Source organism: Eleutherodactylus coqui, chromosome 5, assembly GCF_035609145.1.
Source record: "Eleutherodactylus coqui strain aEleCoq1 chromosome 5, aEleCoq1.hap1, whole genome shotgun sequence".
Lineage (NCBI taxonomy): Eukaryota > Metazoa > Chordata > Amphibia > Anura > Eleutherodactylidae > Eleutherodactylus > Eleutherodactylus coqui.
Genome location: NC_089841.1, coordinates 108,703,755 through 108,727,655, shown reverse-complemented (window position 1 = coordinate 108,727,655; position 23,901 = coordinate 108,703,755). Strand labels below are relative to the sequence as shown.

Here is a 23,901-nt window from a genome sequence, read left to right as displayed (position 1 = left end):
GGTTCATCAGTTCATGCTGCTGTGCCAAATTCTGATCCTCCCATCAGCATGCTGCAACAGATATTTGGATTCATCTGACCAGACAATTTTTTGCTTTCTTTTGCCAACTGGATTCTTGCTTCTCTGTTCCTCTTATATAGCAGTAAAACTCAAACTGATCATCTGCTGTTATAGCCAATCTCTGCTAAGGAACAACAAGTTGTGCACTCAAACAGTTGAAGCACTAGTGTTGTATTCAGCTACAATTTGCTTGACTGTGCATTCTTGACATCCCCCTTGACGCATTCCATTGACAACCCATTTCCTTCTGCCAGATATTTGCACACAAGAAAACCCCATACTGGCTCGGGCTAGTTTAGCACGGATGACCATGACTCATTCGTAGTCACTCAAATCGCTCTATTTTCCCATACTGTTGTAGATTCACAGTGAAACTGACCCAAAGAAAACTTGTTCATTTGATTTTATGCTGCTATTCGGCGTCTTGTGTCTAATTTCAATACAGGGAAGCTCCGATCTTGAAAGGGCTGGTGGTTCTAATAAAGTGGCTATTCAAAGTTTAAAAGATCTGATTTTTATGGCAAAATTTAGATGAAAGGATCACAGACCACATACATATGTGAAACCCATACATAGATGTAACTACATAGACAGACACACATTATAAATTTGGACATGCGAAAGATACCATGTCCATAAAAGAGGAGAAAACACAGTAGCTCTTCTGTTCTTGATGGTTGGGCAGAATACTCCATGTACAGAAGTCCACATGTTTGATCATTTTCCTGAGGAAAGCAGCAGTACATATGTATTTGCCCTCCTCTTGGAGGGGGACATACATCACTCACATGAGGGTCACCAGTTGAATACTGTATGATTGACCTAAAGGTCCATATGTCTGATACATTGCGTTTTTGCAAAGTAGGCTGCAACACAAGTGCCCAGGAAAGCGGGGCTTGACAGCACCCTCACAAGTCTAAAATGTTTTCACTTGTGCCCAGTCTCTTTATGAAACAAAAGTGTATATTGATGTCCTCGTAATATAGACTTCAAGTTGAAGTTACCTAACTTTTCTTTTCCATTTTAGAAAATGCTGATGTCAATTGGTGGCAGATTTAATATTAGATTACATTAGACTTTAGATTTCATAAATGTCCAAACTATAGAGAGAACCAAAAATTCTCTAGTTGATAAGTTCAATTTTATTTGTAATACAGTGTATTTCTTACATCCAGAAGAATAGGATGGTCTGAGTACATCATACCAGGCGAAGGAGAAATTTGATCAACTCATCAAGAATGATTTCTGTCTTGCTTGACTAGAGAAGTGGCTTTTGCATAGCAGTGGATTTATCCTTGACGTACTGTAAGCTACAGTATCTTTGCTTACAAAAGGCATTACAATGCCGGATTCCGAGTATATAAAAGATAGAAGAAGCAATCAAATACTGTAGCTATTTAAAGCCGTAGCAAGAATCTGAAATGGAAACGTCTTTGCAAAAAAATTGTATAATCAAGCGGTTCTACTTATAGCCTTCCCAATATGCTTAGACTTACTTGTACTTGTAACACTGAGAATAGGTCTGTCCCTCACACAATATGGACACCTATAATGCATGACTTGATGTTTCTTGTTATACCGTTGTGTTTGCTGAATGTACCATACATCTGTTGTGGTAGCTTTCTGTGTACATCCATGCATGACTATTAACTCCATTCAGCCAGAGGGTCTCGCCAAGTACTGGTCTACAAGGACATACTGTATTCAGGGTATCTGTGCTTAGCTGCTATGTATGTGCAGAATTCGTATGGCTCATGTACAGCAGAAGATAATACCATTTTGACACTAGTTAGTTTTGATTGACATATCTCAGCCGACTCTGTTCATAAATTAAAATTCTATTCTATTTTTACTTAGAGTTAGTGAAAAATTCAATATTTAAAACTGAGTATAATTTTCTGATTGGCAGTGTTAATCCAACAATTCCTGCGACTAAAACTTAACTTTTAAATTCAAATTGGGATAAAGAAGGAGAAAGTAACTTCAGCTGTACTATAACTCATAAATGCAAAGTGCATTGCGTCAGTAGCATAAGCCATTATCTTTATATTTGGATACCACACAATTAAAGCTTTAATTACAGTTACGTTATATTAATCTTATTTTCCTTTTATTAATTTATTACAATTTTAATATTTATTGAAAAAGTTTTTTAAAAATTGCAATAAAAATTCAGTTAAAAAAAAAACATAATGTAAATCCCATAAGCCATTATATTGCATTAAAGGGAACCGGTCACCATCATTATAATCCAATTACAGCATGCTATCAATCATGAATAGACCATTCCACATCGGTATCTTTTATCGTCATTTTGTCTTCATATCTTGTGAAGAAAACTTTTAAAAATCCCTGTGCTGTATGTAAATAGGATCCTAACAGTCCGGAGGTGTGGCTGGATCGTTCATGCCACCTAGAGTATGCCATCTTAACCTGTCCTTTCGATGATTTATGTGGATGATGTCTTCTATGTCATACACAATCCAATCTTAAAATTTGTGCATGCACCATGCACCCAGGGACTAGCACATCGGTCTTAACAGGGATCATGCTGCAGCACCGACTGAAGTTGCCTGTCTTCCGGAAGTCAGATGGGGTGCAGTAGAGTCTTACAAGTCCGCCCACCAATGGAGTATGCTCATTGTACATGTGCCAATCCCTGGGTATGCAGCGTATGCCCAAGATTTAGAAAGGAGTGTGGATGACCTAGGAGATGTCGTCCACGTCAATTAATAACAGAGGCACAAGATTTGACGGCATACTTCGGGAGGTAGGAGTGGTCCATATATACCTACCAGACTGATAGGATCCTATTTGCACACCCTTCAGGAATTCTTTATAGGTTTTTTTTTTTACAAGGTAGGCAAACACAATGATCAATATCAGACATAGAGGTTGAATGATTTATTTGTGATTATTAGCATGCTGCCATTGGTTTACAATATAATGGTGAAAACTAGTGACACGTTCCATTTAAATACTATTAAGCTATAATATATCTCTAGAAAAGTGATATTTTTGAAGAAAATTTTTTTTTGTCATAGCTGAAGAGTTTTACCTTCCATGTAAAATTATACCGGACACTTTAAACATTTCCGTTGAATAGCGTATTAACGATTTTGCACATATCAGTCAATGCACCATATTTACTTCTCTGAAGTAACTACCCTGAATACGTTGTACTAAATAGGCCTTAACAAGGAATGCAGATCCCTCTGGCCGTTGTGGTGCTCATTGGAAAAATCATTACTACCATATATTTTGTTTGCAGAATATGATTACAAAGAAGAATTGGAAAAGATCAAGTAAGGTAATTTCTGATAGTTGAGTAGTTACTTTCCACATTACAAGTATAGTGTGGTACTGTGGTAGCAAGAAAAAATCTGTGATGTTGCCCGACAAAGGGGCTTCTGAACTCTAAAAGCTTGTAAATATACTTTGTGGTTAGCTAATACATGTATCACTTCTAGAATACTTTTGTCTCTTTATACAAGAATAACATCACATACACATTGCAAGCAGTAAAAAAAAGTTTACTGAAGTATGAGAGTTTGTTGTGGCTATGTACAATCCTACTAAGGCAATGGATTTCCCTAATCTTCTTAAAGATGTGCATGAAATTATTTTGAAGTACATATGAACTTAAAGGAAAATTCCAGTTATCACATTGTGCACCAATAACGTCTCTGCAGGATACCACTGGGATGACGGTCACAAAAAGACCTGGGAAAGGCTGTGTTAGGGTATTCCACACACACTGTTTTTCATGTAGTTTTTGAATCAAAGCCAGTAGTAAATTCAAAAAGAATAGGCAATATAAGGAAAGGACTTATACTTCTCCTTCCTGCTGGAACTATTCCTGGTTTGGTTAATAACTACAGTAGTGTTTTTTCAAATAATGTTGTTGTGAAACCATCCTAAAGAAGTCTAAATCCCTTATTGCTTAGTTAAAGGGGTTGTGCCAATATGCAAAATCGCTTTCAGAATGTGAGGTTTGGAGCAAATAGCTGGTCCTGCTCCTTACACCCCTGGCAAACAGCTTATTTTGTTGGGGGAAGCTGCCGCCAGCCAGACCTTTTTCCACCTGCTGTAGAGGAAATATAGTATTACAGGACGGTCACCTATCTGAATGGAAGACACAAAGCCTGTCGGAACGGGAGCAACTCTCACAGAGTTAAGTTGTAGAGAGGCATCCGTGGGTAGGAGCACATGTTGTGCCAACTGGAAGCAGCGTGTGTCCCATAGATTAACTGGTATGTATATAAATGACTGCTCTTTTCCCTTGTTTTACATGTTGTACTTGATAAAGGCGATACTCCTTTAACCCCCGAAACACATTGCTTTGGAGTTTCTCTTTATGCGGTATGGAATTAATCCTGTCTAATCCATCTTCATCTCCCGAACAATCCTTTTGAATACTTATGGTCTTCCTGGACGGAGGTAGTATGAGTTGTTCTCTTGTCCCTCAAGCCAAATAAGTTCTTCCAGTATTGGTACCTAATGATTTGATATATAGTTTTGGTGCTTTCTCTGATCGCTGGGATTGTTCTTTCATTTAACAGTTTTCACTTTTGACTGGAATTTTCCTTTAATAACTAATTATGCCTACTAATTTACATCTGTAAAGCTTGCACTATTGTACAGGGTGAGTCAATAGTCTCCATGCAGGTGTATTTTGTGGGGGCACCTGAAGACCACAGTTCATCTGGAAAAAATCCAGAATGTGGCTCATCTGATGTGACTATCATCCAGGCTTGTGAACAGATCACAGCAGACACGTTAAACAGCGTATTTGCAGACTGGGAGGAGTGAGTTTGACAATTGTATAGGAATAAACATGTATGCAGACTGCATGGAGACTTTGAACTCTACCTGTAGAATGTTTATCTAAGGGGTGTTAAGTCCCTAAGTTATGAAATACTGTATCCTACCAAAAGTAATTGGACACCTGAGCAAGAATCAAATATAGTATTTATTTACATATGTTCATACTTGGTGGAGCTTTCTTTGGCCCTAATGACATTGGACACTCTGTGGCATACTTTCTGAACTTCAGCTCCATTCATCTTGCAAACGTCTGGCGAGTTCTCTCAAAGAAGATGGACACTGTTCATATTTCCTGACCCAACATACCAGTTTGTCCCAAAGATGTTCTGTAGGGTTCAGGTTAGGACTTTGAGCATTCCAGTCCAATCATGGAACATTCATACCTTCAATCTAATGTAAAACAGCGTTGGAATTGTGACAAGGAGCCATTGTCTTGTTGGAAGTATTGCTGAGAAATTACAGAGTATTACATTTGCATGTTCATGGTTCTTGCTACTACAAGCAATGGACTGAGACCATGCCACATAAAACTAATTCACTTAGCGGCTCCACTAGTATAGGTAAGGATATACCAACATATACTGGTTGGCCCAATGAAGGTCAAAAAGACACTCTGTTGGGCTCTGTCAGGTAAGTGAGCGCCTATGAATACATTTACTGTATACTATAGTCCAGGAGCTTTCCTAGCACATATGTTAAATATACACTCCGTGTGAACACACCCTTAATGTAACTACACACAGGTGAGTACAATATTGGGCCAAGAAAGTCAGCCCAATATCGTGCTCGCCAATGTGTGTTTTCATGCCGATGCAAGGCGTTTTGCTGGCAAAAACGCCGCCCATCACTTTTGTGAAGCAGCAACCCTACGGCACAGCTTTTAGGCATGCTAGAGGATCGGCAAGTATTTCCCATTGTTTCCAATGGAAAACCTTGCATCGCAAGGTGCGATGTGTTTTACTGTCCCATTGAAAACAATGGGCCATGCGTTTCAAGGAATGCGAAAAGATAGGACATTCCACGATTTTTCCCCGCACCGCATTGCAACATCATTCATGTGTATGACTCCATTCAGAAGAATGGGATTCATATTCGAGTGAGGTTTGTGAGTCTCGCTATGCACCAAACTCTTGCAAGATTCTCGGCCATGTGAAACCGGCCTAAGTTTGACATATACATCGGAGTACAGAGTCCAGGACTTACTTTTTAAACTATTTATAAGAATTGGAGAGTCATAGTGTTGTGGAGAAATGGTGCACAATGCAGGTCTCAGGATACAATGGAGCCAACGGAGTTACTAAAAATGTTCAAAGTTTATTTAAAAATACAGAAATGTCGGTAAGAATTGTTTAAGAATAAGTACGAAACCTGACTTTTAGTAAATAATTACTTATTGCTATCTGCCCTAACTCAATCCTAAGAATAATACTCAATGCAAGCTATAAGACAACAACAATATTTAGAGAACAGTATTAATGATAATTTGCGAAAGTCCATTCTGTCACACTTAAACACAGTTCACGTGATACACTATACAGTCCTTCTGAGACAGGTTCCCTTTTCTCTATAATCAATATGATGTAGCTGAACATGGTGTCTTTACATCAAAAGTTCAAGTGAGTCTATCCCGTTTGGTCTCAGTCCGTAACTTGTGAGCAATTTCCCTTTGCTGTAGCGTTTCCCTATGCAACAACAGGCCTGTGGTGTGGCTGCTCCAGCCATTGGTGTTCAGGGCGCTTCACTTACAGTTTGTCGCTTGGAAAGGAAATTGTCACTGTCCAGATGCTACTTGTAGATGGTCTCCGGTGGTTTTTGTTCTGTAACACAAGGGTCTCTTGGCACAACACTTATAGCTGTTGTCCTTCCTGTAGATTGTTGCTCCATCACTGTTTAGCCCCCATAGCAGGCTCTGTGCAGTGCCCCAATGCTGAGCCTCTCAAACTTCTGGGGCTGCATCCCAATGGCTGCCTCCCAATGGCAGTCAATGCTCTGCAACGTATGGCATCCCCTGGACTGTCACAGCAGCAACATCTCTAGTTCACAACAACATACCCTGCTATGCCCTGTGTCGCAGCAAGAATTATTCTTCTAGTCCAACCAATCATCCCATGTTCTTCTTGGCATGCTCACTTCAAATTGTCGCACAGGCCAATTTGTCATCTCGCAGTCCAATGCCATTGCAACCAGCTAACCCATTTTGGGCAGCCCCGTATAATGGTACAATAAACTAATCCATAGGAGGTACTTACTATGGAAAGGAAAACTTGATACCAGCTGTTGCATGCAACCAACCAGTATTTATACATAAAATGTGTTTCATAAAGAGTAGAGACTCACAGAAACAAGGCAAGAAATAATATAGTATTCCTAGGTAAAGATGGCTTAACTAAGTGATTTTGTTGTGCTCATTATGGGATCATATTGCTGAAGGAGAGTTAATTCAGACACTACAAAGAACTGAGGCGGAGTTGTCTTTTCTCATTTTGCCCGAGCATTGATGCCACTAATGGCCTGCGTCTATGGAAAACTAGTTTTCTCATGACACTATGATAATGTAAGACAGTATTTACTGCTGAAATGAGAGGGATAAATAGCTGGCTTCTGGACAGTAGAAAAGTAATTGCTGTTCAACTCTGGTTTAGTCAGTAGTGAATGTCTGTAACAAATGTGTTATAATTCCGAAACCATATATTTTCCTGCCATACTAGACGATGCCAGAATGTGATCATTTCTGAGGGTTTATGTTTAGGGATATAATGTTATTTATGCACTTAATAATCCAGGTCTTAGTAGAAGCTAAGACATTATTAAAATATACAACATTTTGTTTTACGAATAAGTATGTGCGGCGGGATGAGTAGCGTGATTATGACAGTCTGAAGTATACAAAATACTGCAGCTGCAGTCGGAGCACAAAAAGGATGTGGTGAAGAATAAATCAGCTTTCTTATAGGACTTGTTCATTGGATGGCTTGAAATAAATGTTTTTGATATGTAGATATCTTGATTGATCGGAAGGTTTTGGCATATTCCTAAATAAGACAATCTTGGAGGAGTGCTAAAAAGGTTAAAGTTCTCTGTACAGACCTTTCATCCTCAAAATCACTGGTGGGCTATAATCTCAAATTTCCCTAATGTGATCTTTGAACAGGACTATCATGACTATATCAGAATTGATGGTTATGATAGTCAATATTATATGATTTATGTATTGGATTTGTCCTTTAACCCTTTTCAGCTACAAGTATAGAATTTACCCTGTAGTTGCCAAGATATGGTGTGGCGCTCACAAAGGCATAGCAGCAGCACTCCCTTCACTAGGTCAGGTCGAGGCATTAGGCAAGGGTAATTGACTGCCTAGGTCACCACCTTGCCACAGGTTGAAAGATGGCGCAATTTTATTTGTCATTAATTTTCTTTTTGTAAGACTTAACATTCTTTACAATTAGTTCCTCGATCAGTGATAGAAGCGCTCATATTTACAGGAGTCTTTGGGATTGGTGAGTGTACTTTGTATTGCTCACTGCCCCTTGCTCCCAGCTGGTCTTCCAGTACTCTGAGTGACGATACTGCACTGAGCTCCGATACTGCTCACATCAGGATGTATTGTGCATCAGTGTCACGTCATGCAAATCATGCACAGAGTAGTGTGAGTGGTACCCAGACAGAAAAAGTGAGAAGAGTAAAAATGTTTCTGGTCTGAGGTATGAAAGGGGTCTGGGGCAGTTTTTCATTAAAGGGGTTGTCTCGCGCCGAAACGGGTTTTTTTTTTTTTTTGCATAGGCCCCCCGTTCGGCGCAGGACAAACCCAAGGGATGTGTTAAAATAAAAAAAATAAAAAAATATTACTTACCCAAATCCCCGCTCTGCGACTTCTTCCTACTTCTTCCTTCTCCAAGATGGCCGCCGGGATCTTCACCCATGATGCACCGCGGGTCTTCTCCCATGGTGCACCGTGGGCTCTGTGCGGTCCATTGCCGATTCCAGCTTCCTGATTGGCTGGAATCGGCACACGTGACGGGGCGGAGCTACACAATGGCGCGTAGAATGGGGCGGAGCCAGAACGCCGCTCGTGCCCGGACGACCAGAATGGAGAAGACCCTTCTGCGCAAGTGTGTCTAATCAGGCGATTAGACGCTGAAATTAGACGGAGCCATGGAGACGGGGACGCCAGCAACGGAGTGGGTAAGTGAATAACTTCTGTATGGCTCATATTTAATGCACGATGTATATTACAAAGTGCATTAATATGGCCATACAGAAGTGCTGAACCCCACTTGCTTTCGCGAGACAACCCCTTTAAGGGGTCTTTTTGAATTATAGGGTCTGATTTGGCCTGGGATCTCTATTAATTATGTAGTCTGATCTGACAGAGGAGCCCATCAAGCTTTAGGGCACAGGTGTAACTTCTACTTCTGTACTCACTATAGCTATGCCCCTGGCCAAAGATGTTTTTGCAATAAATTCTGTAGTCTTCGAGAGAAATTGCCAGGATGGTCTGGACCAAATAGAGAAGAAAAATACAGTGAGTCACAAGACTAAATATTTAGGGCCCATTTAGACACAACGATTATCGCTCAAAATTCGCTCAAAAGCCGTGTTTTGAGCGGTAATCGTTGCGTGTAACTGCACTTACATCGTGCAGTTTTCGTTATGCCATTGCTCATCGTTGTCTTTTAGCGTGCTGAAAGACAACAATGCGCCATATCAGGGATTCACAGGGGATACAGCTGATACAATTGTTTCAGCGGTATCCTGCTCCCTGATCACAGGCTGGGTATGAAGAACGGAGTGGTCCAGTTCTGTTCTCCATACTCGGCACGGAGCGCTCGGCTGTATAACAGTCTGGCGCACCGTGCAGAAAACATCTGAATGCAGAAGACAAGCAGGGACACCCGCTGTGTCCTTCTGCATCCTCCGCTCCGCTGTATAAAAGCCAGGCGCTCCGTGCAGAAAACAGCTGGATGTAGAAGGCAAGCAGGGTTACCTTGCATCCTCCGCTCCGAGCGATCTGCTGTATAACAGCCGGGCGCTCCGAGCGGGGAACAGCTGGATGCAGATGACAAGTGGGGACACCCCGCTTGTCTTCTGCATCTTCCACTGGCAGCGCAAGGTGATCGCCCATCTTAAGTGATCGTCTTGCGCTGTAAATGACACGATCACCACTCAAAAGTCGCTTTAGCGTCCTCTTTTGAGCGATAATCGCTGTGTCTAAATGGGCCTTAACTAGAGATGAGCGAGCACCAAAATGCTCGGGTGCTCGTTACTCGGGACGAAATTATCGCGATGCTCGAGGGTTCGTTTCGAGTAACGAACCCCATTGAAGTCAATGGGCGACCCGAGCATTTTTGTATTTCGCCGATGCTCGCTAAGGTTTTCATGTGTGAAAATCTGGGCAATTCAAGAAAGTGATGGGAACGACACAGCAACGGATAGGGCAGGCGAGGGGCTACATGTTGGGCTGCATCTCAAGTTCACAGGTCCTACTATTAAGCCAGAATACCGGCAAGAGTGGGCCCCCCCCCCAACAACTTTTACTTCTGAAAAGCCCTCATTAGCAATGGATACCTTAGCTAAGCACCACACTACCTCCAACAAAGCAAAATCACTGCCTGCATGACACTCCGCTGCCACTTCTCCTGGGTTACATGCTGCCCAAGCCCCCTGCACGACCCAGTGTCCACAGCGCACACCAAACTGTCCCTGCCCAGCCTTCAGCTGCCCTCATGCCACACCACCCTCATGTCTATTTATAAGTGCGTCTGCCATGACGAGGAACCGCAGGCACACACTGCAGAGGGTTGGCACGGCTAGGCAGCGACCCTCTTTAAAAGGGGCGGGGCGATAGCCCACAATGCTGTACAGAAGCAATGAGAAATATAATCCTGTGCCACCGCCATCAGGAGCTGCACACGTGGGCATAGCAATGGGGAACCTATGTGCCACACACTATTCATTCTGTCAAGGTGTCTGCATGCCCCAGTCAGACCGCGGTTTTTAATTCATAGACACAGGCAGGTACAACTCCCTATTGTGAAGTCCCTGTGGACCGACAGCATGGGTGGCTCCCTGGAACCCACCGGCGGTACATAAAAATATCCCATTGCATTGCCCAACACAGCTGAGGTAGTAATGTCGTGCTTAATGCAGGTGGGCTTCGGCCCACACTGCATGCCCCAGTCTGACTGGGGTTCTTTAGATGTGGTTTCAGATGCATTTATAATTCTCTGTGGACCCACAGCATGGGTGGGTGCCAGGAAGCCACCGGCGGTACATAAATATATCCCATTGCATTGCCCAACACAGCGGATGTAACGTCAGCTGTAATGCAGGTGGGCTAAAAATTCATTTGATTACACTGTAGGCGAGGGCCCACAAAAATTGCTGTATCAACAGTACTAATGTACATCAGAAAAATTGGGAATGGCCAACCAAGAGGGCAGGTGAAACCCATTAATCGCTTTGGTTAATGTGGCTTAAGTGGTAACTAGGCCTGGAGGCAGCCCAGTTTAACGAAAAATTGGTTCAAGTTAAAGTTTCAACGCTTTTAAGAGCATTGAAACGTATAAAAATTGTTTAGAAAAATTATATGAGTGAGCCTTGTGGCCCTAAGAAAAATTGCCCGTTCGGCGTGATTATGTGAGGTTTCAGGAGGAGGAGCAGGAGGAGGAGGAGGAGGAGGAATATTATACACAGATTGATGAAGCAGAAATGTCCCCGTTTGGGATGGTGAGAGAGAACGATGCTTCCATCCGCGGGTGCAGCCTACGTATTGCTTACGTATCGCTGCTGTCCGCTGGTGGAGAAGAGAAGTCTGGGGAAATCCAGGCTTTGTTCATCTTGATGAGTGTAAGCCTGTCGGCATTGTCGGTTGACAGGCGTGTACGCTTATCTGTGATGATTCCCCCAGCCGCACTAAACACCATCTCTGACAAGACGCTAGCCGCAGGACAAGCAAGCACCTCCAGGGCATACAGCGCGAGTTCAGGCCACGTGTCCAGCTTCGACACCCAGTAGTTGTAGGTGGCAGAGGAGTCACGGAGGACGGTCGTGCGATCGGCTACGTACTCCCTCACCATCCTTTTACAGTGCTCCCGCCGACTCAGCCTTGACTGGGGAGCGGTGACACAGTCTTGCTGGGGAGCCATAAAGCTGGCAAAGGCCTTGGAGAATGTTCCCCTGCCTGCGCTGTACATGCTGCCTGATCTCTGCGCCTCCCCTGCTACCTGGCCCTCGGAACTGCGCCTTCTGCCACTAGCGCTGTCGGATGGGAAGTTTACCATCAGTTTGTCCACCAGCGCCCTGTGGTATAGCATCATTCTCGAACCCCTTTCCTCTTCGGGAATGAGAGTGCAAAGGCTCTCCTTATACCGTGGATCGAGCAGTGTGTACACCCAGTAATCCGTAGTGGCCAGAATGCGTGTAACGCGAGGGTCACGAGAAAGGCATCCTAACATGAAGTCAGCCATGTGTGCCAGGGTACCTGTACGCAACACATGGCTGTCTTCACTAGGAAGATCACTTTCAGGATCCTCCTCCTCCTCCTCAGGCCATACACGCTGAAAGGATGACAGGCAAGCAGCATGGGTACCGTCAGCAGTGGGCCAAGCTGTCTCTTCCCCCTCCTCCTCATCCTCCTCATGCTCCTCCTCCTCACCGCGCTGAGATATAGACAGGAGGGTGCTCTGACTATCCAGTGACATACTGTCTTCCCCCGGCTCTGTTTCCGAGCGCAAAGCATCTGCCTTTATGCTTTGCAGGGAACTTCTCAAGATGCATAGCAGAGGAATGGTGACGCTAATGATTGCAGCATCGCCGCTCACCACCTGGGTAGACTCCTCAAATTTTCCAAGGACCTGGCAGATGGCTGCCAACCAGGCCCACTCTTCTGTAAATAATTGAGGAGGCTGACTCCCACTGCGCCGCGCAAGTTGGAGTTGGTATTCCACTATAGCTCTACGCTGCTCATAGAGTCTGGCCAACATGTGGAGCGTAGAGTTCCACTGTGTGGGCACATCGCAGAGCAGTTGGTGCACTGGCAGATTAAACCGATGTTGCAGGGTCCGCAGGGTGGCAGCGTGCGTGTGTGATTTGCGGAAATGTGCGCAGATCCGGCGCACCTTTCCGAGCAGGTATGACAAGTGGGGGTAGCTTTTCAGAAAGCGCTGAACCACCAAATTAAACACATGGGCCAGGCATGGCACGTGCGTGAGGCTGCCAAGCTGCCGAGCCGCCACCAGCTTATGGCCGTTGTCACACACGACCATGCCCGGTTGGAGGCTCAGCGGCGCAAGCCAGCGGTCGGTCTGCTCTGTCAGACCCCGCAGCAGTTCGTGGGCCGTGTGCCTCTTCTCTCCTAAACTGAGTAGTTTCAGCACGGCCTGCTGACGCTTGCCCACCGCTGTGCTGCCACGCCGCGTGACACCGACTGCTGGCGACGTGCTGCTGCTGACACATCTTGATTGCGAGACAGAGGTTGCGTAGGAGGAGGAGGAGGGTGGTTTAGTGGAGGAAGCATACACCCCCGCAGATACCACCACCGAGCTGGGGCACGCAATTCGGGGGGTGGGTAGGACGTGAGCGGTCCCAGGCTCTGACTCTGTCCCAGCCTCCACTAAATTCACCCAATGTGCCGTCAGGGAGATATAGTGGCCCTGCCCGCCTGTGCTTGTCCACGTGTCTGTTAAGTGGACCTTGGCAGTAACCGCGTTGGTGAGGGCGCGTACAATGTTGCGGGAGACGTGGTCGTGCAGACCTGGGACGGCACATCGGGAAAAGTAGTGGCGACTGGGAACCGAGTAGCGCGTGGCCGCCGCCTCCATCATGCTTTTGAAAGCCTCCGTTTCCACAAGCCTATACGACAGCATCTCCAGGCTGATAAATTTTGCAATGTGCACGTTTAACGCTTGAGCCTGCGGGTGCGTGGCGTCGTACTTGCGCTTGCGCTCAAACTGTGGCGCTAGCGATGTCTGGACGCTATGCTGAGAGACATTGCTGGATGGGGCCGAGGACAGCGGAGGTGAGGGTGTGGGTGCAGGCCAGGAGACAGTAGTGCCTGTGTCCTCAGAGGGGGGTTGGATCTCAGTGGTAGGTTGGGGCACAGGGGAAGAGGCAGTGGTGCAAACCGGAGGCGGTGAACGGGCATCGTCCCACCTTGTGGGGTGCTTGGCCATCATATGCCTGCGCATGCTGTTGGTGGTGCCTCCCCAGCTGATCTTGGCGCGACAAAGGTTGCACACCACTGTTCGTCGGTCGTCAGGCGTCTCTGTGAAAAACTGCCACACCGTAGAGCACCTTGACCTGTGCAGGGTGGCATGGTGCGAGGGAGCGCTTTGGGAAACAGTTGGTGGATTATTCGGTCTGGCCCTGCCTCTACCCCTGGCCACCGCACTGGCTCGGCCTGTGCCCACACCCTGACTTGGGCCTCCGCGTCCTCGCCCGTGTCCACGTCCTATAGGCCTACCCCTACCCCTCAGCATGGTGTATTACCAGTGATTTGATTTCCCAGGAAGGCAGGAAATAAATTGGCGCAAGCCTGCTGTTAAACGTAGCTGGCTGCGTATGATTTGTTTACTATCTCCACCCACCACACACGTACACAGAACGCTGAGGACTGACAGAGGCAGGGCACATAGAATTTTTCCCTTTTTTTAAAAAGAAAAGGCCCACTGACTATATTCAATCAATAATATATGTCTTCTGGCCCTGCCTACACAATTCTGTCCCTGTAGTATTACTGCAAGGCGCAATGCTCTGCACAGCCGATTTTGAAAAAAAAAAAAAATGCAACACTGCTAACAGCAGCCTGCACAGTACTGCACACGGTTAAATGTGGCCCTAAGAAGGACCGTTGGGGTTCTTGAAGCCTACACTCACTCCTAACACTCTCCCTACAGCAGCTCCGGCACCAGCAGCACTGTCCCTCAGCTAACTCACAAGGCATCTGAGGCGAGCCGCGGGAGGGGCCGATTTTTATACTCGGGTGACATCTGATCTCCCCAGCCACTCACAGCAGGGGGGTGGTATAGGGCTTGAACGTCACAGGGGGAAGTTGTAATGCCTTCCCTGTCTTTCAATTGGCCAGAAAAGCGCGCTAACGTCTCAGAGAGGAAACTGAAAGTAACCGGAACATCGCGTGGTACTCGTAACGAGCATCCCGAACACGCTAATATTCGCCCGAGCATGAAGCTCGGACGAGTACGTTCGCTCATCTCTAGCCTTAACTCTTCCCACATCTGTTTCTTTTAAAAGGTGCTTAAATCTCTTTAATTACAGTTAATTCTGGTTGTTGCCAGGGGAAGGGGGAAGCACAATTTGCCTAATCTGCCTAGGGTGCCAAATCACCTTGTCTTCGCTCTGGCCTTCACAAGCAACCAGGGGGAGAGAAGCTGATAGCTCCCAACTATTAGAAGCAGAAACCTCCCAGAAATAATCTCCTTTGCAACAGTTTCTATTAATTGCATTACACCATTAAATGGTTATTCCTATCCCAGAAAGTGATGGCATATCACTTAGATATGCCATCTTTATCTGATTATTTGATTGTTGAGAACCTCATCAATTCTGAAAAGGAACAGGCTGTAGACTTTGTAAAGCTTTACCTTGCCCAGCCGACACCAGCTGCACAGGGTACTGAGCACCGTTTCATTTACTTGAATGGATATGTTCAGAGGAGTGGATTTACTGCAGAATATCCATGTGGATTGCGCACAGCAAATGTGACAGATCTGCACCACTTTCAAACAGGTTTGCTTGCAAATTTGCCCCTGCAGAACAGTTAAAATAAAAATACCCACCTTCTCAATCTACTTGCCTGCTCCACTGTTTGCCTCTTCTGGCCTCCAGTGATTAAGTCTCGACTTATGTGCCCACTGGAAAGTCATGTATCTATTCAACACATTGTCACTCAAGACCAAGATGCAGAGATTGCCAGGGGAGCAGGCAAGGCTCTGCAGGGGAGTGTTGGGAAGATGAAGAAGGTGGGTAAATATTTCTTATTATTTTACCACTTTTTTATTTATTTTACTGTGGATTTTGAACTCTTTTGAAAATCTGCCCCAATTCTGTAACCAATTCACAGCATAACTTGACATGTTGTATATTTAAAAGTTGTACAATAGGTCAGATTATGCCTGTGTGTTATTGGGACTGTAATACGCTGTGTAGCTTCCGTATGCAAATCCACTGTGGAAAATATCCTTACGGTTCCGAGTGGAGCAAGCATATGGCTAAGAGCGCCCCTCTATAGGGAAAAACTGTGATGGAACTAAAGTGCCAAAGCAGTGCTGCAGCCTCTTCATTCTCAGGTTTGTTGGGGCTCCTGGCAGTTTCAATCCCACCAATCCTATGTAAACAGATTTGCTATTTACTTACCATCCTGTAAGCTTTCATCCCCAATTTCCTGCCCGAGTTTCTCTAGATCCCTGGTTGATAGATACGGCTAGGGCTTACCTTTTCTGTAATTTTTTTAATCCGCTACTACTATAGTTTTTGTTTTAGTACTTCAGAATTAACTCCTCATAAAAACACACAATCCCCTAACTAATATGCTGGCATAACCTTGGTTTACCTTTGCAGCCAAGTTTTCTGTGTCTGTTCGGTATTGTATGCTGTAGGCTTTTGATTGGTTTAGTGTAAAGTTTGAAAAGCAATTTTGATCATTGGAGGAATTGTTACATGGGTGACTGCTCTCACTTGTATTGTTACAGAAATACATTTAGCAAAGAGAGAACACATTTTCACTGATAAAAGCTTTAGTTTTTTTCTGATAGGACTCTCATTTCCAGGTGCAAGTTATACCGAGCTGCATTACTGACCTTTCAAGATAACTTACATTTCCTAATGAGGACTGCCTCTGGACCATTTCACTTTTTTTATAGCTGCTTCCCAAACAAAACACAGCGAGAAGACAAATGATTATAATGTGAAAGACAATTTGAGCTTCTGCAAGTGTTCATATTTAACTGGCAAGAGAAGGAGAGTTCAGATATCATTGTCTGCAGTGGATTGAAATAAAAAGTGAGATTTGCCATAGAAATTCAGTATAATGAGAGGAGATGCCTGTAATCCAAATTGTATACACATACCTAACCACTGTTATTGTGACATGCCCTGCTGCAAGATAAAAGGGTTTCTCTTTGCAAACCATGGAACATAAAAAAAAATTATATATACATATATATGGTAATGTATTCTTTGTACATGTGAGTGTGTGATATACATCAGCTATAACATTAGAACCACTAATGACAAGTGAAATAAACAACATTCATTATCTTGTTACAATCCTGCCCGTTAGACGATGGGATAAATTAGGCGGGAGCCAGTCAGTTCTTGAAATGGATGTGTTGCAGGAAAACAGGAAAGGACCCTAGCGGCCTTGAGAAGGGCAGAAGGGCCAAATTGTTATGGATAGATGACCAGGGTAAAACATTTCCAAAATGGCAGGTCTTGTAGGGTGTTCCTGGTAAGAAATCACCTAAAGCCGTCCGAATAAGGGCAACAAGTAAAAACGTCATGGCAACTCATGCTCATTTATGTGCATGAGGAGCGAAGGCTAGCCTGCCTGATCCAATCCCACAGAACAGCTACTATAACAGAAGTTGCTGGAAAAAAATTAAAGGCTATGCTAGAAAGGTGTCAGATCACACAGGAAATACAGAAAAGAACCAGCTCACCAACCAAATCCAGCCATAGAGGGGAGAGAGCATGTGCGCGCTTGACAGGACGTAGAGTTAAATGTGCTGTAGAAAAAGCCAACTCGCTCCCAGCTTAAAAAGTTAGAATTCTAAGGTTTATTTACCCATGTTAAAAATATCTATTCGCAACCACAACCTGGTACAGGTATGCAGTATTAGTCATAGGATAGATGACTAGAAGGACAACCAGTGAAAAGGTCATGGCCACTCATGGATTGTTTATGTGCATGAAGGGAAGGGGGAGTGAAGGCTAGCCTGTCTGGTCTGATATCACAGAACAGCTGCAACAGCAGAACTTGCTGGCTATAAAAGAAGGGTGTCAGATCACACAGTGTATCGCAGTGTGCTGTTTTTTCGGGCTGCGTAACTGCAGGCCAGTAAGACTATCCATATTGAGCCTTGTACATTGCCCAAACTGCCTAAAATAGGCATAGATCTACAACATGGAGCAATTAAAGGAAAAGGGCCTGGATTTTGAATCAAGTTTTTTCTTACATCATGTGGACAGCACTTACCGGGGAAGAGATGTCACCAGGATTCACTAGGGAAAGAAGGCAAGCCAGCAGAGACCATGTATGCTGTGGGCAATGTTCAGCATAGGTGCTGGCATTCATGAGGATGTTACTCTAACACATACCACCCACCTGTGCATTGTTGCTGACTCAGTACTGCTCTTCATGGCAACGATATTCCCTAATGGCAGTGGCTTCTTCAGCAGGATATTTTGCTTTGCCACACTGCAAAAAATATTTAGGAATAGTTTGAGGAACATGACAAAGAATTCAAGATGTTGACTTGGCCTTCAATTAGGCATCTGTGAAATGTGGTTGAAAACCAGTCTGATCCATGGAGACACCATTTTGCAATTCATAAATTGCAACTATAGGTGCATTTACACACAAAGATGATCGCTCAAAAGATGGCTTTTGAGTGATCATTTTGCATAAACTACTACTTGGTACTAATGCCTATTAGTAGCAATTAGTAATCTGCGAGCCACTGGGAGCTGTATTCAGAGAACAGACCACCTGCTGTCCTCTGAATAAATTCACTTTGTTCTGCCATGGGGCCTACAACTGAGACAATGTAATCAGATATTATCAGCGCTACCAGCATGTGGTCCGTCTTATCTGCTGAACAATGGATTTCATGCCAAACTGATATTTATCATTCAGCAGAAAAATGAAACATGGGCACATTTACACCCAACGATTATCAGTCAAAAGATGGCTTTTGAGCAAATTTTGAGCGATAATCTTATCCAAATGGGCCTTTACTGCTAGTGTCCTGCTGCTATATAGTACAAAACATTTTCAGAGTCTTGTGGAGTCCATGTTGGAGGCATAAGCAAGTGGTTTTAATGCTATTGCTGATTGGTGTCCATCTGTGTAGCCAAGGAAGGACACATCAATGGGATGGGTAGATAAGGAAAAGAGATAGACTGTGTGAAATAATAAACCATTATGCTCTTGGGATGGTAAAAGATTACATACTAAATCTGCTGTTCCTCCCCAAATTATTTTCAGTATCAGCTTTATCCAGTGTTTATCAATTAATGCCATTGTCCCATTTGGACAACCCCTTGGAGGAAGGACCTCTACTCAGAAGCCCTATTACATGAGCCACACCTTATCAGACCCAACACATTTCTTGCTGTGCATATTTCTTTGAGCAAGTCAAAGCCTAGAGTACCTGTACTTTCACTTCAAAGTGCTCCTGCTCTGCCATTTTCGGCTCCTTCCGGCAGCCAAAGACAGCCTTAAAAGATGCTGCAAAGTAAGAATGCTTTCAAAAATAGAAGTGTTAAAAGTTATTTCATTAATTAACAAAATGCAAAGAGGATTAACAAAAGAGAAATCTAAACCAAATCAATATTTGGTGTGACCACCCTTTGTCTTCAAAGCAGCATCAATTCCTCTAGATACACTTGCACTGCACTGCAGGGAGGTTGTTCTAAACATCTTGGAGAACTAACAACAGATCTTTTGTGGATGCAGGCTTGCTGAAATCCTTCTATTTCTTCATGTAATCCCAGACAGACTCCATGTTGAGATCAGTGGTCTGAGGGACATAGCTTCACTTCCAGAACTCCCTGTTCTTCTTTTTTACACTGAAGATAATTCTTAATGACATTGGCTGTATGTTTGGGGTTGCCCTGCTGCAGTATAAATTTGGAGTCAATCAGGCGTCTTCATATTTTTGAAGAAAAATCTAACGTGGCAGCATTTTTTCCAGACCTGCCGAAAACTTTAAGACAGTACTGTATATAATCAGAGCTGTAGCCTAAAGCTTCTGGGCATCAATACAAAGCGTGTAACCGACCACTCAGGTGGTGCGATAATGGTGTTTTCTTATGTAACATGGTGGCCTAGTGGGTACCAGGACCGAGATCTGACTGCTAACCACACACTCACTGTAGCTATGCCTCTGTATATAATATTTATGATCCTTTTGTTATGTTTTGAAGAATGTATAGATATTCCCCATAAAGTTGAGCACACTATCCTTTCTATGGACTTATTTTGGAACAGTCAATGTTATAAAATATATATAGACCTGCATTTCCCTAGAACGAATGAGACATTCAATACACAAATATGCTGCTGTATTTAAATACAGTTTAAATATTTTACTTTGGGTTTTAATTGAAAAAAAAAACAAGCTGAAAATGTGAACGAGTGGCTGTTTGGCAGTAATCCACACAGTATAATACAGAGAATATGTGACAATTTAATATATGCATAGATTACTCACTTTACAGTGTGCAGTATTTAATTATCCGTGTATGTCAGGAGGAAAGGGAAACCTTGCGATTGCTATGTCCTTTCCGCTAGTTATAGATGGGCATCAGGGAGTGAGAATCCGTTCTAATAATAATTGCACATTACACATAGTAAAATCTGAGGCAGAAATAAATGTATCAGAGAACAAAAACAACCAAAATTGGATAAAATGGCCCCAGAATCTTGTTCTATTAATGGTGCTATCATTGAGAATGGTCCTCCACTATGGAACCTCAATGATGGGATAAAACAGGTTTGCCCTGTCCGAGTATTACATTTTCATTGGTGTGAAAGTTTATTCGGCATGATTAAAAACTATGGAGACTAGTTTGTTTTCTGTAGACTTTTGTGATATTTAGCCATGATCTTCCATTATGGGATCTGAAGGGATGCCCAACTCCTTAAGGCTAGATTCACATGAGCTTATTTGGGCTCGTATTTGAGAAATTTACATGTGCAGTACGCAGAAAATAGAACCCATTGATTTCAATGGCTATGTTTACAGAAAAGAACCCTAAAATATAACTTTTAATATATATAAAAGTTATATTTTAGGGCTCTTTTCTACGAAGGGCTTATTTACAATTATTAGACCCCTCTGCCCCGGCGAATTCTCAATGGGAATGTTCACATGCACGTATTTGGCGTGTGCATTTCAGTCGCACAAAAAATATGCAGCGTGCTCTATTTTCTTGTACATTTGTGCAGGGAAAGAGAACATATGGGACTCATTAAACCAATTGGACAATTGTAATGGTTGATGGTATCGTTGTGTGTTTTTTCTTTTTGGGTTCAAATGTGCACTGTGGAAAGTACAATAGATACACTGATGAGCTCAGAAAATCGTGCCGCAAAACACATGCAAATACGTTTACGCTAATGTAAATCTGGTCTTAATCTCTAAGAATGCCAAAATGCCTAACAGGCAATGTACTATAAGAAAACTGAATATAAAACCTTTACTCCCAACCATATTGTAATTCTCACTGTAAACCTGGTTCTGTGTAAGTAGAGTTGAAAATATGTAAAACTTTCTTGAGTTAGTCATATATTTGCAGGAGGAATAACAGAGGAATGACACAACTCAGAGTTCTAAGACAAAATGTTCCAGAATGCTTTTTTTTCTTAATGGGGAAAATACAAGTATTAAAGGAGATGTCCCGCGCCGAAACGGGTTTTTTTTTTTTTTAACCCCCCCCCCCGTTCGGCGCGAGACAACCCCGATGCAGGGGTTAAAAAAACCACCCGCACAGCGCTTACCTGAATCCCGGCGGTCCGGCGTCTTCATACTCACCTGCTGAAGATGGCCGCCGGGATCTTCTACCTTCGTGGACCGCAGCTCTTCTGTGCGGTCCACTGCCGATTCCAGCCTCCTGATTGGCTGGAATCGGCACGTGACGGGGCGGAGCTACACGGAGCCGCTCTCTGGCACGAGCGGCTCCATAGAAGACTGCTGAAGACCCGGACTGCGCAAGCGCGGCTAATTTGGCCATCGGAGGCCAAAAATTAGTCGGCTCCATGGAGACGAGGACGCTAGCAACGGAGCAGGTAAGTATAAAACTTTTTATAACTTCTGTATGGCTCATAATTAATGCACAATGTATATTACAAAGTGCATTATTATGGCCATACAGAAGTGTATAGACCCACTTGCTGCCTCGGGACAACCCCTTTAACTAAAATATGCATGTCAGGTGGTCTTCTTTAAGGGCTTGTAAACTACTGGCACGAGCCTGTATCAGCTTCTTTTTGATCATAGAGGAACCATGCAGCAAACCATAAAATGCCTGATTTACATTGATTCCTTGCTATGTACTATGAACAAGACTTATCATTGTATCTCTGCCATATGTAGTATATTATAGAACCTTAAAGGGAAGCTGCGCTTTCCCCTAAGCGGCCCAGGCTGCAGGAAGCAGGATATAGTGGCAGGCACTCTGATTTCAGCGGTCTGTCACTTATACCGATTGGTTTAGTGATTTTGCAGATCTTACTTTTGAAGCTTTGCAGGGCTGGACTGGAGAGCAGTCCAAGGAAGCTCATGTATAGTCATATATGCACACTCTGTCCAGATACTGATTGATAGGTCTCTTCATGTTACTGTGCATATAGACAGACCTGCCAATCAGTATCTGGAGGGAGGAGGAGTGTAGGGGTAGTGTGTATATATATGAATAGACACTAGCTTCAATGACTCCTCTCCAGTCCGGCCCTACAATGTTTCCAAATTAAGATCTGCAGAACCACTTAGCTCATCGGTATAAGTGTCAGATCGCTGTAATCAGTATGTCTGGCACTATATTGTGCTACCCACAGTCTGGGCACCTTCAGAGATCTGATAGGTTCCTTTCAACAAGCAATACCCTTAGGTTTAAGATTCTTTAAAGAGGTTGTCCGAGTTAATTAAACTCTTGTCACTGTATCCCCTGTACCTTAAAATAAAAAAAATAGAATTTACTCACCTTTCTCCGCTCCCCACTTGTCCTCCGCCACTTGGTCCAGTTTTCCTATAACAGCATTTTGCAGGCTGAGCCTGTCTACAAACAAGCTGCAGCAGCCAATGACAGTGATTATGGCTGAGCGCTGTCATTGTCTGCTACAGCAGATTTACCGAATGTCACTGCAGCCGACAGCAGAGACTGTACCTGGTGATAGGAAATGAGCAGAGAGCCTTGTGTGGTGCTGAGTACTAAGGCAGCAGAATGCAGTCCTAAGCTCTGAAGGTTTCAAGTTCAATCCCTGCAAGGTTCAGGTAGCCGGCTCAAGGTTGACTCAGCCTTCCATCCTTTTGATAAAATGATAAAATGAGTACCCAGCTTGCTGGGGGGTAATAAATAAATGTACTTGAAAGCGCTGCGGAATACGTTGATGCTACACAAATATATATTTTAACTGCTGATTTGTTATTGTACACCATAGGGGTCCTGGTGACAGTGGTTTTCTTAACTCTGGCAACCCCTTTAATCACTTTTGTCCTTCTGCATGCAGACTCAGTACACAATTCTCCTTGTGATTACATTTTATTTACAGTACATTGGATAACAAAATGTAACTTATGTCTGCTACTTTCTGACTTTTTCTTAAATAAGGCCTTTTTCATTTCTACAGTTTCAGACACAAAGTTTGCGAATTACAGACCTACATCGGAAATCTCACTTGTGGAGAGGGATAGTAAGCATCACCCTCATAGAAGGACAGGATCTGAAAGCCATGGATGCAAATGGACTTAGTGACCCTTATGTGAAATTTCGACTAGGACATCAGAAATATAAGAGCAAGGTAAAAAAAACTTTTATTTGCGTGCCGTGTTAATTTTCGGACAATATATTTAAAATACATTAGAAAAGGTTGGCTCACTTTATTCTAGGATAGCTAGTACAACATAATCCTACTAATAGATTGTAGGAATTAGTCCTCATAAACTAGTCCTCATGTACACAGCAGGGCCATTTACATGGAGACTGTATGGAGGCACAGTGCCCCTGGGTCTCCATGCTGTGGAACCAGAAGTACTCTGGTTGCTGCCATATGGT

The 23,901-nt window shown here is 43.6% G+C and overlaps 1 protein-coding gene across 1 annotated transcript in view; it reads left to right on the top strand.

The window, feature by feature from the left end:
- The window catches only part of MCTP1 (multiple C2 and transmembrane domain containing 1), a 748,272-nt gene that overhangs the window by 341,745 nt on the left and 382,626 nt on the right, over positions 1–23,901 (top strand). The window contains exons 8-9 of the mRNA XM_066603001.1: positions 3,332–3,370; positions 23,477–23,647. Of these exons, the coding sequence (XP_066459098.1) occupies positions 3,332–3,370; positions 23,477–23,647 (210 nt within the window). The remainder of the gene's footprint in view (positions 1–3,331; positions 3,371–23,476; positions 23,648–23,901) is intronic.